Consider the following 16,906-nt stretch of genomic DNA (forward strand, 5'->3'; position numbering starts at 1 on the left):
AAAATTGTTAGAGTCATAGTTACTCCAGGAAATTAATAGGATGAATAATTCTTCATCATTGTCTTGAAAGCAGCTCTTTCCAGTAGTGGTCAAAGTGCTCTAAATATACATGGGATGAAGATAATGGATTGTTTCTAACAATGTTTGGGTACTTTTCGTTTTAGTGTTTAAATGCCAAAGAGGCTGCTCAGAGCCATGACAAAGGTTAGATCATCTCAGCTCTGAGACAGCCAGTAGCTTATATGTGAAACAGCAGGAGGTGTGAGGTTTCTGCTGGGTTCAAGGTGTAACTTTGAACTACGTGTCCCATGGAAGTGCTGCCATTGCCAAAATGACTGAGTCAGCAAGGATTTCTCTGTCTCAGGGTGGGTCTTGAAGTCAAGTTTTTTTCCAGGTGCATGCTTGAACCATGAGACTGGCTACTGTTTTCTGTTGGGTCTACCCTGTGTCCCTTGCTCTTCCTCATGAAAACAGTGAGCAGTCCTGTTTCAAACAAAGACAAATCATATTCTTTTCAGGAGTGAGGTGGTTTTTTTGTATGAACTCAGTTTCTGCTTTCTGCTCATCATCTTGTTTAATAATAAAATTATACAATATCACAACTGTTAGAATAAGTTTTTGATTACACTATGCCTTTAAATAACTGTCAGCCCAATAAACTGAGAAATATTATGAAGAATGGAAAACATCTAGAGATCACAGAATGTATCCAGAGAAAGGAAGTGCTTTCATTACTGTTACAGTCTAGAGAAGAGAGTAGGCTGCAAGCAAACCCTGTCCTCTGTTAGAAAAGCATAGTTATTGCAGAATCAAATCTGTATCAACTGAGAAGGTATTACAGATCCACAAGGTTGCCAGAAAATATGAAGTGCACTATCAGGGTGCAAAAGGCATTGGAATGACATGTAGAGGGCAGGAGGAACCCTTTCCCCAACTCCAGATGCAACAGAAGGGGTTTATTGTACCCAGTGAATCTGTGCTGTTGAACGAGTCAGGTAAGTTTTCTGGTTGTGAGTTAAGGATACTTCTGCATCAGGTCAATAATTTCATTGTACACTTGCAAAGGTGCATCCAATCCCCAGATGAAATCCAGGTGTGCCCATTCAGGAATCTTCTTGTGATAGATAAGCTTCTTAATTTTAGACAATAAGATGGCCACATCCTTGGGATCTGCGAGCATGTCTTGCCCCCCAGTCCATACTGCAGTTGGTACAGTCATCTCTTCTATGTTGTAGAGAGGAGGAAGAATCTGAAAAACAGTACAGGAATGAACGTCCAGGAGAGCACAGCAAACTTTAAACATTCATTTGGGGCTTTCTTCTGTCACTGTTCGAAGTAGAGGTGTCTAAACCAAAGAGGAAGGAAGTTCCCTTGTTTGCCTTTTCAGTCTGTGCTCACAGGGATTACCCAACTGATAGCACAGCCAAAAGTAAAACACCTCCTGACCTGACAAACAGTTATTGTTAGGTCTTTGCCCTCTCAAGTGGGATCCTAGGGCAGGAGCCTGAACAAGACAGAGATGCCAGGATGCCTCTGGATAAACCCCCATCATGGTCCTTTTGAAGTACTGGTCAGCCCCAGAAGACATGTGCTAGAGAGAAAAAACAGCATGTTAAAAGGATGAAAAGGATCATGAAATGGCTTCTGTAGGAGGAGAGGGAAAGCAGCTTAGGACTCCTGTGTTTGGAAAAGAGACGTCAGAGCAAGGACAGGAGACAGGTTTATACAACCCAAATAGTATGAAGAAAGAGCACTGAAATTAATTTGACCAAACACAAAACCTGAAGGCATCCCATGTCTTTCCAGGAGCAAGCAAATTCAAGGCAAGCCAAAGGAAGCTGTGTTTCATGCAAGTCATCATTAAAACATGTAACTTGTAATGACAGGTTGTTGTGGAGACTAAAGGGTAGAAGAGTCAAAGATGGGATTAGAGTCTTGAATGGAAAAGATGTTCCTCAGGGTCTGCTTGAGGACAAAGTCCTTTTTTCTCTGGCTGCCAGAATCTAGGGGTGGCTATTAATTCTCCAGTTTTCCTATTCCTAATGTTGTCGTCTGTTTCAGTTCCACTAGTAGGTAAGATGTTTTTGTTCTCTTCTGTGTACTCTTCTTTTTCAAAATTAATTTTCTGGTTTTTCTGCCCTTACTTCCTCTTATTCCTATTGATCATTTAATTGAAAAGTTTTGCTTTTCCTCTGTCTCTCTCTTTCTTTTAAAATGTCTTAAATTTATTATTGCCACTAGTGCTTGCATGCTTTCTCTGTTGACTTCCAAAATGAAAAGCAGTAATATTTTCATTTACTTATGTTCTGAAAATGTGTCTCCTACCACATCCTTGCTCTCTTCTTGTGTGTTTCTGTGCTGTCCAAGGTTGCTTCACCAAAATATACCTGTTGGTATTTTTCCATGTTCTTCTTTGAACTGCCCCAGTCATAAGCTTGGAACTTCCCCGAGCGGACCTCCTAAGAGGATGAACAAGAAAAGGGTAGTTATAAAGCCATAATTTGGGAAGTTTTTGTGGTTTTTCCCTGATGAGCCTCTGACTTCAATCTAAAGCCCCAAAAGAAGTTCTTCTAAGAGCTATGAAGGAGCCAACAGTAAATTAATTGTGTCAAACAGTGAAAAGGAGTCAAATGTTTTTGTCACAATGAAAAAAAATCACATCTCCTGCAGAAAGACCCAAAGATGTCCTCACAGACAATTTGTCCAAGTTTGTAAAACTGCTGTTAACAACTGCTGTCAGCAAGTTCACCTCAGCACTACTGCCTTGTCCTATTCTTTCAGCTGTGTTGGCAACACTCAGCTCTGCGAGGGGCTCCATCTTATGTTTTCTCTTCTCACTCTATTTTGAATACAGAAATTAGCATTTCTAGTTCTTCCCCCTCTTGGCTTTACCTACAACATGGGTTGTAACTACTCTGAGAGACCCTCACCAGAATCTTAGTATTGAAATTCCTTTAGCTCCTTTTGTTGTAATAACAGTAAGGACAACAAACACTTAGGAGTACTACTACTGCATGTTTGTGCTCGCAGTCTGTGGTTAGGTACTGAATTACATCTGAGTCAGCTGTCAGAGCTCCCCCCACTCTGCTTTTGTAACCCTTTTTCTTTACAGGTCTAGGTCATGGTTACAAAAGCAACTTAATCAAACCTACTGCCTAATGTGAGCTCACAGCCAAAAATATAATTTGATTTTGAGTAAGTGCCTGTGCAGATATCACTCAAACTTATCGGTGCTTTTGCTGTGCTGAAAAGTGCAGGAACACTCCTGCAAGCTCTCTGTGCTTGCAGCTGCTTCCTGCACCATTCCAGAGCCCATGCTGCTGCCAGGAAACCTGCCTTGCTGCAGAGGCTCCTCCGAGGGAGCCCAGCTCTGTGGATCCTTGGAGTGTGAGCCCAACGGCAGAAAGGCAGCTCCCATCAGCGCTGCTGCTGAAGAGGTACTGTGGCAGTACCTTGTTATTACTGCAGGCCTGGTTCCTACGGTATATCACCATGTCCCGCAGCCATAGGGAGGAGGAGGAGGAGAAGATCCAGCAGGCAGGAATTGTGCAGCAAGATTGATTTATTTAACTATTTTACAAACTCTTTTATAGACTTTTTTCTTCATAGTCTAATTGGACAAAGGACCAGCCACCCCTTGGGGATGATTGGCCAAAATCCTAAAACATCCATTATCAAAATATTTTCTACTATACCATAAACTTTCCAAGGTTGCAGGTGGCTTGGTTGTTTACATTCCCTGCTACCTCTTCTGTGCGAGAGAAAAGTCTCTCACGGACTTAGAAAATAACAAGAAGATCCTCACTAACAGCATTTTTGTACCTACACCTTGTAGGTAAGGGATACAAATAATCTACTAAATAAGGAGGTTTTGGTTCTATTGCTGTCCAGATACTGACAGCCTTGAAAGAGAGAAAAGAAACTACAAGGGTTTTAAAAGTAAAATTTGATCATTTATGTGGCAGCCTAAGACCTGCTCATTTCTTGACACCACATTGGAAACATGACTAATTCCTTAAGAAAAACTCCTTACAGAACCATGGACATCATTTATAAAAGGTACTGGATGCACAATAAGAAGAGCCATGTACACCTTCACACACAGCTTCCGTGCTTTTACACAAATGCAGCACTTCATTGCTGGATTCAAATGTACCTGTGTCACACAGGACATTTCTATCCTGGTGGCAAAAGAAGGAGCAATGAAAAATAGTGTTCTGAACTGAGGTTTCAACTGCAAACCACAAGTTGCCTGTGTTTCCAAGAAGCTAGCCATGGCTTCACAGCTGGTTATCTCTGTACCTCTCTATTCAGCTCGAGGTGAGTACCTATTTTGTCTTCCTGGGGTTTGCTCATACCTGACTCCAGTGGATTATGTTCTGCACAGAAGTTCCAGCAGAGGTTTGGGCAATATACACGTTGATTCGGTTCTGAAAGAAAATACTCGGTGAGCATTCTCTTCTTCCCTTCTATGCAGATGTACACCAAAACATGTGCTACAGCAGTGTCATGTACCAATAAAAGCAACAGAAATTAGAGTGGCACGACTGGAGACTCCCTCAGATTTACGCCACAGGTGGAAATGTGTTAGACTAGGAGTAGCACTGAAAGAGGAATCCCTAACCAGAGCATTTTCCAGGATGACTGAGAATCTAAAAGAGTCTAGGTAAGTGAGATAGAATACAAAACCAGAAATTTAGACCCCAATCTGCATGGGTTTTTTTCAGAACTCTGTGTCAGATTCTGTGTGAGAGAAGATCACTGTTGGACAGAACAGCAAAGCAACTGCCTGAGGAATATAAAACTATTTGAAATAAAACACACCCTAGCACTGCAGGGGCTTCTTAACAGGCTGCTGTGTGATCCTTCCTTAGTGAATGCACTCTGAGGCATTTTTTGAAAAATGCTGGAGCAAAATTTTGACTCCCAGGTGATCTGACCTACAGTTGGACATAGCTGGTATGTCCCAATACTCTCCTACCAGTGTCTGCCAACTCTCTCTCAGGTCCCCCCAAAGTATCTTGTGCCTCTGGGCACATCCCTGATGGTCCAAGGCTTGGAGAATGAGGACAAGGAGGAATATGTGTGTGTTCCTTTGTCTGTTGCAAAGATAAAATGTGAAGCCTGTAGGCTTTTTATTTCTTCTTTTTCAGACTATTAGCCACAGTATGGACCATGATATGGTGCCTTGGGTGAGGTCTGGCAGAAGGCAGACTGCAGAATTTTGGGTGGCTCTGAGCACCTGTTGACTGCAGAAGTGGTGCCAAATGTCCTTTTGAGGAGAGAGGCAGTGGTTCCCTGCTAGTGATAGGGCAATCAGCAGATACTGCTGTCCAGTAGTGGGGACTGTTCCCTGCAATGTGGTACTAATAGAAATTCAGAATTCACACTACAGGGTAGAGGGTGAGTTTTGGGAGCATAAGCTTAAACTCCCAGTAGAACTGGTAAAATTATACATACCACATCAATGTTTTTCAGGTTACAGCCACCCAGATTGAAGAAGACACTCCTACAAAGCCTGGCAAAAGCCTGGTGGCTGCAGACAGGGGCTATTATCCTTGTTAGACACTCAGTCTGGGGAAGGAATTCTCTTTTGCCAAGCATACCCTGTGAAATACAAAGGTAACATTCATTTAGGAATGTGCACACTTTTCTTCTCCAGCACTCTCAGTGGTTCTTACTTGCCGTTTCTCCTTTTGCTAGATGATGTTCCCACAAACAAGTGAGAAATTACTTGGTTTTCCATTGCATCAGCCTGCTTGGGCATTACTCAATTTGGTTTACATCACTTTTAATAAAGAGATATGTTAATGCTAACTCCAATTCATAGTTTAGGCTTGTATATCAGTTGTGGCCTTGCCTGGAGGAATCTTGGAAACCTTTGAGGTCCTGCATCTCTGTACCTCTCTGGGTGACCTGTCCCTGTGCTGCACTGTTGCCTTGGACTGAAAGCCTTTCTTATTGCCCAGTCTGAACTTTTGAAGGCCTCAGCCACAAGGTAAACCTACCCATGTGCAAATGAGTCAACTTCACAAAGCCCTGTAATTCTGTTTATCCATTTAAAGAGCTGAACAAGCAAGTATACGGTTAAACAATGGAAACCAAGGTATCACATACCCTGAGCACTTTTTCAGGAAGGTAGAGGAGTTTTGTTGCTGGGCCTTTAGCATACTTAATAGTAGTGACAGGTGCCAATGCAAAGTAGAGTTTGATTTTTTGAGCCAGCTCTGGCATTGTTGAAAATGCAATGAAAGCTGAAAAAACAAAAAGAGGAGTTTAAAAAAATAATCATTTTTACATTAGACTGTTTACAGTATTAATAGATGATATTCTGCACTTCCAAATTCATAAGCAACCTCTTTAGTTGTTCAGAAACTATGGTCCTGACTAGATTTGTATGAAATCCCTCTTCTCCGTAAGTTACCAGCTTGTAGGTTTTTTTCCTATTCAGAGAAATTTCTTTCTTTATTTTGCAGCTTTCTTCCAGACTTGATTAAACATAAATGTACACTTCTGATGTACTTTCATGCCTTTCTTTTACTATTGGGAGGAGAAGTTGTTTTTCTTCCGGTCAATCCAATTTTGTACATCTGGTCTAAGCTGGACAACTTCTCTTTCTGTACTCTCATCTTCCTGTTCTGTTTATTTTGGTCAACTGCCCAGCTGCTGTTGGGCACACCCTTGCATCTTGGATAGAAACAATTTGCGTGGCCCACACACAATAATTTCCTGTATAATTCTTAGTTGACAGATTTCCAGCAGCAGTGCATTTGATCCATTATGTTTTATTATCTGTATAACAAATTTTAAATGCCTACATGTTGAAAATTGCTTATACTACCACATTATTTCACATCTACAAAAGAGTTAATGAAAACCTCAGGTACATTCAGTAACTCAGTATCTCAAATCACATTTTATACCTGTTTTCCTGAGGAATTCCTCTCTTATGTGTAACTTACCAATGGTAGTACCTTGTGAATAGCCAATATAGTACAACTTTTCCTGTCCTGTTTTCTCCAAAATGAAATTTATTGCTGCTGGAAGATCAAACTTTGCCATCTCATCAAAACTGCAGGCAGGAGATTGAAAGAGAGGCATGCATAAATTAAAAATCAGACTTCAAATTGAATTCACATTTTTCTTAATGGCTTGTCAGCAAAGGAACAGTCTGAACATTTTAGTGAATCATTCAATTATTCTAAGTTCTGTATTTTTCTGGCACTGGATATGGAAGATACTACTCAAGATTTTTGGGTTATTGTATTATAGAGACTAGTATTTCTAAGTAGCTGCCAAAAGTGGCTCCAGGGCTGAGGAATGGCATAGAGATGGCCTATGCAAGTTCCTCTGAGTCATTCTGCTGCTGTTCTGCCTCTAGTTTGAAGAACCTGTTCAAGCAGTAATTAAAGCAGTCTCCATTGCTATTTCAGTTCACATGCTTTTATAGGTGCACCTCAGCAAAAGCGAATGTAAAGAATGCTTATTAAAAAGTAGCATATGTAAATCCCTGATTTAACCAACTGAAATAAACACATAAGGATGGGCAACAGATATCCCCTCCAGTGGTTCTGTCTACCTGAAAGCCCAGAATTCATCTTGATCAATGGAATACTTTTGATGTTTTCTTGACCAGCGATTCCCTCTGCTGTTTCCCATCCAAACGTCAAATCCAGCATCAGCTAGCAGGAAGCCCAAGCTGTTGTTGGGCATGTTTGTGACCCAGTTACTAGCATCTCCTAATAATCCATGCTGGAGAAACACCACAGGTCTTGAAGCTGAGAAACAAAGCAAAACCGAAACTAGAGTTTGTAATTGTTTTTATCTTTTCATTTCCTGGTAGTTCAGGGACATTACTGTCTCCTATTCAATATTGGGATTTCTTCCTGCATCAACTAATCATAAGAACAAAACACCTCTTTCTCTAAAAGACAACTTCTAAGCTTCTGTAAGAATTTATGGAAAGATCTGCCTGACACCAGAGAAAACTAACTTGGCATCCTCTGGTCATTGTTTGTATAGCTCTTCCATATCAGCTTGAGATTCTCAACATTGATGCAGAGATGAAGGTGTGGGACTGTTTTTAGAGGTTTCCTTTACCCAAAATATGAATCAGACACTGATACTAACCAGGTGTAAGCAAAAGCAAAACAAAATGAGAGGTTGGAAAAGCTTTTGCAAAACAAGCTGATTAGGCAACCTTTATCCTACTTCTAATTTTTTTTTAAAGTTTTACTCACCACCCCTTACTAGGAAGCATATGTTTCATTTTATAGTGGATTTTTACTATAAATAGGTGTTCTTGACATTAATTCTGTAGATCTTGCAGGTTGTTCAGGGCAGCCAGAACTCTCTGCTAAAATTTCACTTATGTATACAAGCTTTGGTGGATGTTTTACAAATACAAGGTACCTCTTTTGAGAATATGCCCTATCTAGGCTGGTTTTGTGTCATATTAAAGAACTGTACCTGGGCTTCCTTGATTCTGAGTACCATAAGGGATTCTGTTAATGGTAATGGTATAACCATCTTCTGTCATCACTTCATACTCCTCGCTCGGGTACCCTTTGTAAGTAATGAGCTCATTCTGGGAGAGAAGGTACAAATGCATTTGCTTGCACAAGTCCATTTCATATATTATAAGATATTCACAATAAAGAAATGTTAGAAAGCAGGTACAACTGGGGATTTAACCTACATACATTAAGCATCTGAATGTATGTAACCCTAAAGCATCAATAAATTTCCTTTTTTCTTTATGTTATATCTAGGGTTTTACTAGGGTTTTACAGTTAAAATATGTCATATAAAACCTGTATTACACTCCTGCCATACAATCATCACAAGCCCTTGCATTCTGGTGATACCAGAATCACTATAAGCTCATAGCAGGAGTTTATGAGCTGGGATGAGATGTGTGGCTGAGATGAGGAGCTGCCCAGATGCCATGCTTCTGATTTGCTTTGACCCAGCCTGGAACCAGCTTGTTTAAACTACCCTCAGAGGAATCCAGAGAGCTTCACAAGTACAGTATTGTGAACAGCCTAGATGCAATGAGCACTGCTGAAAAGCTGACTACATTATGGAAAAAAAAGATCAGGCAGTTGCACTGTTGCAAGGGAAATCCCTAGCACAGCCCATCTTAAGCTCTGAAGTAAATAGTGCTTTTGACCTGCAATTTTCAACCTGTTTTGTTACAAAAGAGGATTGGTCTTTATAACTTGTACTCAGAGAATTACTCAATGTATTTTTTCAGGCAGGACAGAGCCCCCAGGATTTTAACAAGTGATTAAAGATCTAAGTAAGCTTGCTTGGCAAGAGGGGTTCTTCTGAAAAGCTGGCCATTTTTGGTCTCTGCTGGTCACGACTAGCTGTTTATAGACTTCATTGCTGGTGAAATACTGACATTCTACATAATAATTTTTTCAGATAGGTAGTGCCAGCAATAGCTAGCTGGTAACTGATATTTAAAAAGAAATTAAGTCTGGACATTTACTATTTGCTTTAATTTCTATCAGACAGAAGATGGGCTTTTACACATGCAGACAGAAGAGAATAGAAAAGAAATCAGTAGCATACACAGTGACTAGAGAGGACAGGTTAAATAAAGGCAGCTTATCTACCTTGTTATTTCTAACACTTAGAAACCCCTCTGCTGTCATGTGTAACATCCATCTTCAGGTCACTCCACCAACCAACTTACAATACTCATAAAGGCTTCAGGATGCACAGCTCTCTTCATTCTTCTCAGTTCTTCTGAGTAAGTAATTCCCTGAAACAAGTATGTAACAGCAACAAACAGCCATATCTTCTCTCTGCAAAAACCAATATATTCATCTGTCAGTAGTCCTGCTCTGCACTTGCAGTCCAGACGGGTTCTGTACTTTTCTGATGAGGAAAGTGCTGTCTAATACTGAACAGAGCCAGTCTGGTACTCCTTACTTGTTAATTAAATAGGAAAAAGCTGACTTCAAACACCTATCTGAGGGTGTTGGGCAGCAACCTGGGCTCTCTGCTAAGGTTTGGACTAGGATGCTGCTCTTGATCAAGGCAAATGTATCTGAATCCAAGAAAAGAAGCAAAGCTTCTGGAGAAATGGATTTCACTCATTTGTCTGAGGTCACTTGCATTACCATGCCATGCATTTGATCTGTAGGTGAATTTGGAAACATTTCTGGCTAACTCTGAGAAACACAAAGTTATTGGGTAACTCGTAAGTGAATCAATCATTGTCACAGTGAAGCTTTCAAAGTGGAGACAACCAAATTGTTGGACAGGTAGAGGAAAAAAAGCAAAAACAATTGAAAATAAAAATTATAAATATTTATCAATTAAAAACGTAGGAACCTAAATAAAGCAGTTCTTTATAGTTGCCTAGCAAAATTTATACAAACCTGCTCAACGACAAGATTTATCCACTCCATGGGATGAGGATGGAGAAAGGAAAAGAAAACTTTGCTAAATGTAATGCTAGGTAGAGACTGAGTGCAGGGACATCCAGTTTTGTTAAGCAAAAAAGGAACAAAAAAACCTGAGAGGTAGCTATCCTGCTCAGATGCACAAATAGCAGCTCCACTGTCTGTGAAGACCTCCATAGTCTAAGCTCAAAGAAAATGCAGTGTTTGAATTAGCATCTTCTCTACACTATACAACCCCACGGAGGCCACATCTAAACTTCTGTTTTCTCAGTTACAGGTATTTCAGTCAGACTGATTCAGCCAAAAAATCTATTTCATTTATTGTTTTCCTAATCAAGAAGACTTTTAAACTTTTTTCCCCAAATAATGTGAATGGTTTTTTTTCTTATTGCAGAACAATTTATATGCTAACTTCCTAGAACTAAAATGCTGGTACAATCTGTACCAGCAATCTGTACAATCTGTGTTGAAAATACTTGGCTGCTTTTGTAGAAAAAGGGACATTTAGAAACCTTTGTTTTACTGAGATAGCATCCTTTCTTTCGGTTTAAAGCTACCACTTTCTTATTCCCTCGCTTGCCATCTTCCCATACCTCTTCAGCTATCCCAGAGTTATCTAAATTCAGGCTAGGTGAGCCAGGCCTGAATCTCTTTAGCCACAAGGAATCTTCCAAGAAGTAGTCATACTTTCACCTACCAGTCTTACAAGCAAAACAACACAATGAAACACATTTGTACCCAAATAATAAAGCAGCTCCTCAAGATCAGGTTTGATACCATCTTTTGCAGCTCCTGTGAAGCCTTCACCAGTTTTGGATGAAAAATAAATCAAAGCATTACTGACCTTGTGCCCGAAGTCATGTGTTTGGCTGAGCAGCTGCGGCTGCAGAGGAATGAAAACTCAATTCCTGGCTGTTTGGAAGCGGTGCTGGCAGTGAAAGGATGGTCATGCACTGTTTTTTCCCCAATCAGGCAGCAACTTGACAATAAGCCTCTGTTTCTTTCCCACCCCTCATTCCTTCTACTATCTCTTCAACATTTCCCTAATGCCACACCAGAGAGAGGTGACTCCTTTTATTCTCAGACCTCGTGCTTTTCAGCTCCTTAGCCACCACAGCTATAACAAGGCTCTTCTGCTATCACAGATTGCTGGACTTTTAAGGAGAATACCAGCCTCTGTAGAGTGGCAGAGCAGGATCAGGAATTTTCAAAGCAAATATTTTCATAGATACACCTTATCATACCTAATGAAATTGTCAGTAGACCTGCAACCATTTTCTCTTCTACTAGCAACCTAACAATTCCAGCTTCTCATGTTATCTGGAAAGGATGGAAAGAACTCTGATACCTCTACAGATATTAGTGCGCATATTTTTCTTTTATTCTTTTAATGCTTTCATTGCTGTTCCAAAATTCTGCATTGTTGCTGGAGTGGTTTCGGGAGATTTTCCTCCATTTATATTTCACGTCTTAAATAGCCATAGAATTGAATGTATATTCCCTAAATGAATAGTTATGAAACTAGAAGGCTTTTCCATAATCTGTACGGACTCAGAAAGCATTGCCAAGATGGGCACATGTGTCAGTGGTCTCAAGCATAGTTTGAGTGGGCCAAAATTTTTCAGCAGTGGAAATTAGGTGGGCCTGAACAGAGAGTTCAGACAGGTCCTTTTTAAGGGATTCAGGACAGTGACCTTTATAAGTCTCTTCTTTTTGTGGAGTACAAGCCTAGTGCAGCCGTGTTCCACCATGAGTGGTGTCCTCACTACGACAATACAAACTTTGCAGAAGTATGATTGAGGCTCTTTCTTTTTTTTCACTTTTGTGCTCTGTTAAAAAGCTGGTGGGTTTTTCATTCTGCATGTTCCAGGTATTTTTAAATCTGAAATTAATTATTCTTCCTTGTTCAGTTACCAGTTTTTGTTCCTCCAGTTATTCTTTCTGTCCCACAGATACTGTTCATCCACATAGAAAAGATCAGCTTAAACACTAACACAAACATTGAACAAGGTTTTGAGCAGGATTTGATATTTCTATTTATATGATAACTTGCATGCTTTCTTCTTGCAGTACCACCTGTGGTTAGGATCAGAAATATTTAATATATCCTCAGAAGTTATTTTCTTTAATACTTACAGATCAGAAAGAAATATGAAAGAAAATCTTAGGAGAAGACCTGTTTCTACAAGACTTGTTATCAGGTCTTCAAAGAGGAATAGAAATGTCTGAGTTCAGTTTCTGGCAGGGAATTAGGAGAGGAAATGATTTTCAAAGAGCTGGTTTAGAACATGGAGTGTTTTCAAATATTGATTCTACACATGGGATGGGATGTTTTTTTTGAATCTTCTCATTATTTCCCTTCATACACTCCAAGTTCTTTCATCTTTCCTGTAAGAAAAACAGGTTTCCCCCTTTTTAAAGTCTCAATGTCTTTTGAAGCTCAACATGAATTTTGTGAGTGAACTGTTTAAATGTGTACTTGCCTTTGAGTACCCCATGCTATTCTAAGTCATTAAGATGTGCTGTTAACTCTCTGTGAACAAAGCCGATTTCATTCTTTAGTGCAAAGCAATGCTCCAATAACAAAAAAAACCTCACTAAAACATTGCACAAACACGGCATAATACCATAAATAGCAAACGACTGGATAAAGTCATTACAGGTTATTGGCAGTATGTGCTTGAAGGGTTTGAGATGGGCAAAGAAGGTGAGCTTGGGTGAGTGTTGGGCAGATTTTTTTAAAAAAACAGACATGCACAGTCTGCTGTAAATTGTCAGGTTTCAGTGGAAGTTACTCACACTATAACCATGTGTGGAATTCAGTGGAAATGCTTAAAGGTTGAGATGTTGTTGTGAGAGTTGTGGCTGCAACTTCACAAGCATGATTCAGATGTAAACAAACTTTAAACTGGTCAGTCTAGGTGCCCTTATATAAATAAGTGCCTTTATATAAATTGTGCACTACATGCTCAGTTTATGAAGCCTCAACTCTTTCCAGCGCTTTTTATGGATACAACCCCCATCAATGTACAGCATATAATCCCTAGCATTTTTGTGTTTTCTGTAAACTCTTTGCTCTCCCCATTCCCTCCTACTGCAGGAACTAGACCTGGCTCTGTAAATGTCTTAGGAATGGAAGATATTTTTATACAGCTGAATATAGCAGTTCATCATGGATCAAATATGTCCTTTTGGCTTCTTCATGCAGCTAGCGAACCTAGTTATCAGAAATGTTTGGCTATTTTAAGTATGTTAAGGAGGGCCTTTAAGGGGAGGTATGCTTTATTGAGAGACAGACTTGTTTTTGTGAAATTGCTGTCCAGGAGTCTCCAAGGGAACACATAGCAGCAAAAACAGAAGGATCCCCTTGTGCACTCATATGGCTTTAAAAACATTTCATGTCATAATGGTGTAAACAGTTGCTTCCTGAGAGTGAGAAAAACACTGAGAACTAAGAACAGGATCTAACAGTGTGCTCTCCATTGAGTCCCTGGGATAATACCTTGTTCCCAGCAGCATGAAACAACTGCCCTCAGCTACCCGCCCCATGTTGTTGCCTTGGGTGGAGTGCTGTTGGCCCCCAGCACAGGCCTGTTGGGAGGGTGAAGGCAGAGCCTCCCTATTCAGCAATGGACCCTACACCTCCAAACAGCGAAGGAAGTGCTCTCAGTGGAGTCCATACACACAGAGACAGAAGTGCAGAAGCATAAAGCACTAGTGAGAACAGGCCCTGCTTGGATGAGAGATTCTTCTCAGCTCTGTCAGGCCTGCAAAAATATTTCTGATTGTCATCATCAAGGTCAATGTGCTTGCCTGGGGATTACCAGCAACTGGGCTGAGTGGCACAGTATTTTGTAATCGATGAGTGAGGTAGCTCTGCGTTGGCACCTAGATAATTATACATATTTTACATTACAAAGGTAAAGTAAGAAGTGTCAAAAGGAAGTGCTCATGATGGACAAAGAGGGCTGAATGCCTGTCTGTGCTGCTGACACTGCTGCTGCCTTGTCTGATAAAGTCCCAGGCAGCGCTGCCCTCCTGCTCAAGTGTCAGTCACCCATAGAAGCGGCAGCTTGCACATGGAAAATTCAGCACCAGCCTCTCCGTTAACTTATCCAGGGGAAATACAACTTGCAAAAAGACCAATTATTTCCACAACACTTTCTGGCTGGTGCTGAAGTTTGTGAAATATATGCAAGCCAGGGTATCTTCACCTCTGAGGGTAGATGAAGTCTGTGTTGCAATTTATGAGCTTTGCATTGTTCAAACTGTTTTGCTTCATGATCTGCAGTCAATTATTCTGTATCCTTCTGCTAATTTTGTACTAATGTATAGAGCAGTATCTTGTCACCCCCATGGGTATCAATTATAATTAGAGAAAAAAGGAGTTTACACATCTGCCTACACATGTGGAAAGCTGAAAATTACATATGCTTTATTTCTCTTGCACTTGTTGCTGGATGAAAGCTTTGTGAGTGTGAATTGAAATCCTCTGGCAGAAGAACTGGGAGCAGTACGAGCACTATGCAGGCCTTGCACTCAGTGTGCAGCAGTGTCCTGGTGAGCATGGGCCACTGAGCACTGGTAAGCACAGACTAAAGAAGTCTCTGGTCAGCTTAGTACTGCCATCAGCAGGACCTACCCTGCTATTTTTAAGGGGTCAAAGGGACTGTGGGCAGAGTGGCTTGGGTTTTTCTTAATCCTAAGAATTAAAGTAATGGGTTTGCTGTTGGACAGAAGGGGGGGTGCTGGGGGGTTAGTGACAGCATCACAAAACCTCTGTCCTCCATTCAAACAGGGATTTTTGCATACCTGTAACTGGGTTGAGAGGGGGCTGATTTAGCAGCAGCCCAGAGTGGGCTGGGACCCCTGTCTCTCTTCCCATGAACACCTTTCTCCTGGCCTTCTTCCTGCTAGAAAATTCTCATCAAATATGAATTCCATTACTAATCATCTCCATCATGGTTTGTCCATTCTTTTCACGCATTAAAACCAACTTCCCCCTAACTTTTACTATGGCAGCAGGTTAGATAATCACAGACCTGTCTTTCCAAATTGTAAAGCACTTATTTTTCACTTGTACCTTTGCACACAGTAGGAATTTCTTTTGAAACAGCAAAGGTTTTGCTTACTCAGAGATTGGATCCTTTTTGTTTAAAAAGTGAAGATACAGTTACCAATGCAAACTACTGGTCTGCTGTGAGCATCAACATTCATTTTCCCACATGAAATAATCTACTGTAAACAATGAAAAATCAAACACATAGTAATTATAAAATTAAGATGATTACTTTGTACTTGGGATGCAGAATATTGTTTTGATCTTTTGTAATGCAAAAGGGACATGATCAAAGTGTTTTAACCTTAGCTATAGAAATGCACTTTAAATAGCAAAGCTGCTTATCAAATATAGTCTGTGTTTTCAATGGAAGCTTTCCCTTATAAAGACAAAATTTGCCTCCTGACCCCAAAGTAGTACTTTTCCAAACCAAATGAAGAACCTACATGTTCCCTTTTACTTATGTCAACAAAATATTTCATGCTCTTGCTACGTGAAGGAAGTTAACTTCTAAAATGTTAGTGCCAACGCATAGTTCCACAACATTGCACAGAGGACAAATGAAACTTAGGGACCTCTTTCAAACTCTGCCCCACTGAATGTTGCACTAGACATCAAAAGTTTACATTAAACAAGGAAGTGTTCTTTCATTAAGACAAACAATATCAGACAAGGGCATAATTCTTACCATCACAAAAGAATTCCCTGTCCTTTTGATGATCAGGATGACCTCTTTGCTTTGGAAACATTTTGTAAAGGGTTTTGAGGTAGGAAGATCCCTTTGCAGAGGGGTCTTGTGATGGTTTCCCTCCCCTGAAGTAGATAGTAGTGGCCATCTGAAAAGTGGTGAGTTCCCAGGGTCTGTGTAAGAGGATGCTGTGTCCCTCTCTCCTAGTGGGACTGTCAATCTGCAGTGGAGAGACTCCAATACTAGAGGAGAACAGGTCTGAAAAGCTGGTAATTTGTATTTTCCTTTTGAAAGCCAACAGAACATCTAGTCAGGTCTTCACTGTCCAACAAGTGGTGTGGTGATCCTCAGGCTGATTCTGGTCTGAGCCAGCAGCAGCCCTACAGAGCAGCACACAGGGTACGTGCTAAGCCCTGGCCCTGGCAGCATCACCTTTAGGGTCTGTACCCCTCATGCTGTGCCCTGACCCTCAGCTGGCAAAGCTGGGCTGGCATCTCCCTGCTGCTGCTTTCCCTGGTGCCACTGCAGCACTGTCCAGCCAAATGTGTCGGCACTTGTATCCACAGTCTTGCTCAGCTCATCCTGACATCTTGAAATAAGTGTCTGGTGTCCTTGTCTAACAACTGGGACATTCAGCGACTCACTACTGTTGTTCAGTCTTCTCAAGTAATTCTGATCTCCAGGGCTTTTTTTTTCCTTCCTCTGCTTCAGTTGGCACCTCCAATTAGGAGGATTTTGTGC

The 16,906-nt window shown here is 40.7% G+C and overlaps 1 protein-coding gene across 3 annotated transcripts; it reads right to left on the reverse strand.

Moving 5' to 3' along the window:
* Positions 1–531: 531 nt before the first annotated feature.
* LOC104696583 (lipase member M-like) lies at positions 532–11,459 on the reverse strand. 3 transcript variants are annotated; one of them, XM_010410969.4, is made up of 10 exons: positions 11,263–11,453; positions 9,704–9,815; positions 8,470–8,587; positions 7,580–7,778; positions 6,963–7,072; positions 6,118–6,254; positions 5,461–5,607; positions 4,359–4,430; positions 2,388–2,459; positions 532–1,249 (listed from the first exon to the last, which is right to left on the reverse strand). In XM_010410969.4, the coding sequence occupies exons 1-10, from the start codon at positions 11,277–11,279 to the stop codon at positions 1,016–1,018; spliced, it is 1,218 nt and encodes a 405-aa protein (XP_010409271.1). In that variant the 5' UTR covers positions 11,280–11,453; the 3' UTR covers positions 532–1,015. The 3 variants fall into 3 exon arrangements, with proteins under 3 accessions (XP_010409271.1, XP_019147146.3, XP_019147144.3); XM_019291601.3 differs by lacking the exon at positions 532–1,249 and adding an exon at positions 1,256–1,591 and having other exon boundaries at positions 11,263–11,459; XM_019291599.3 differs by lacking the exons at positions 532–1,249; positions 11,263–11,453 and adding an exon at positions 1,256–1,591 and having other exon boundaries at positions 9,624–9,704.
* Positions 11,460–16,906: the final 5,447 nt, after the last annotated feature.

The sequence above is a fragment of the Corvus cornix genome, chromosome 6 (assembly GCF_000738735.6).
Source record: "Corvus cornix cornix isolate S_Up_H32 chromosome 6, ASM73873v5, whole genome shotgun sequence".
Classification (NCBI taxonomy): Eukaryota; Metazoa; Chordata; class Aves; order Passeriformes; family Corvidae; genus Corvus; species Corvus cornix.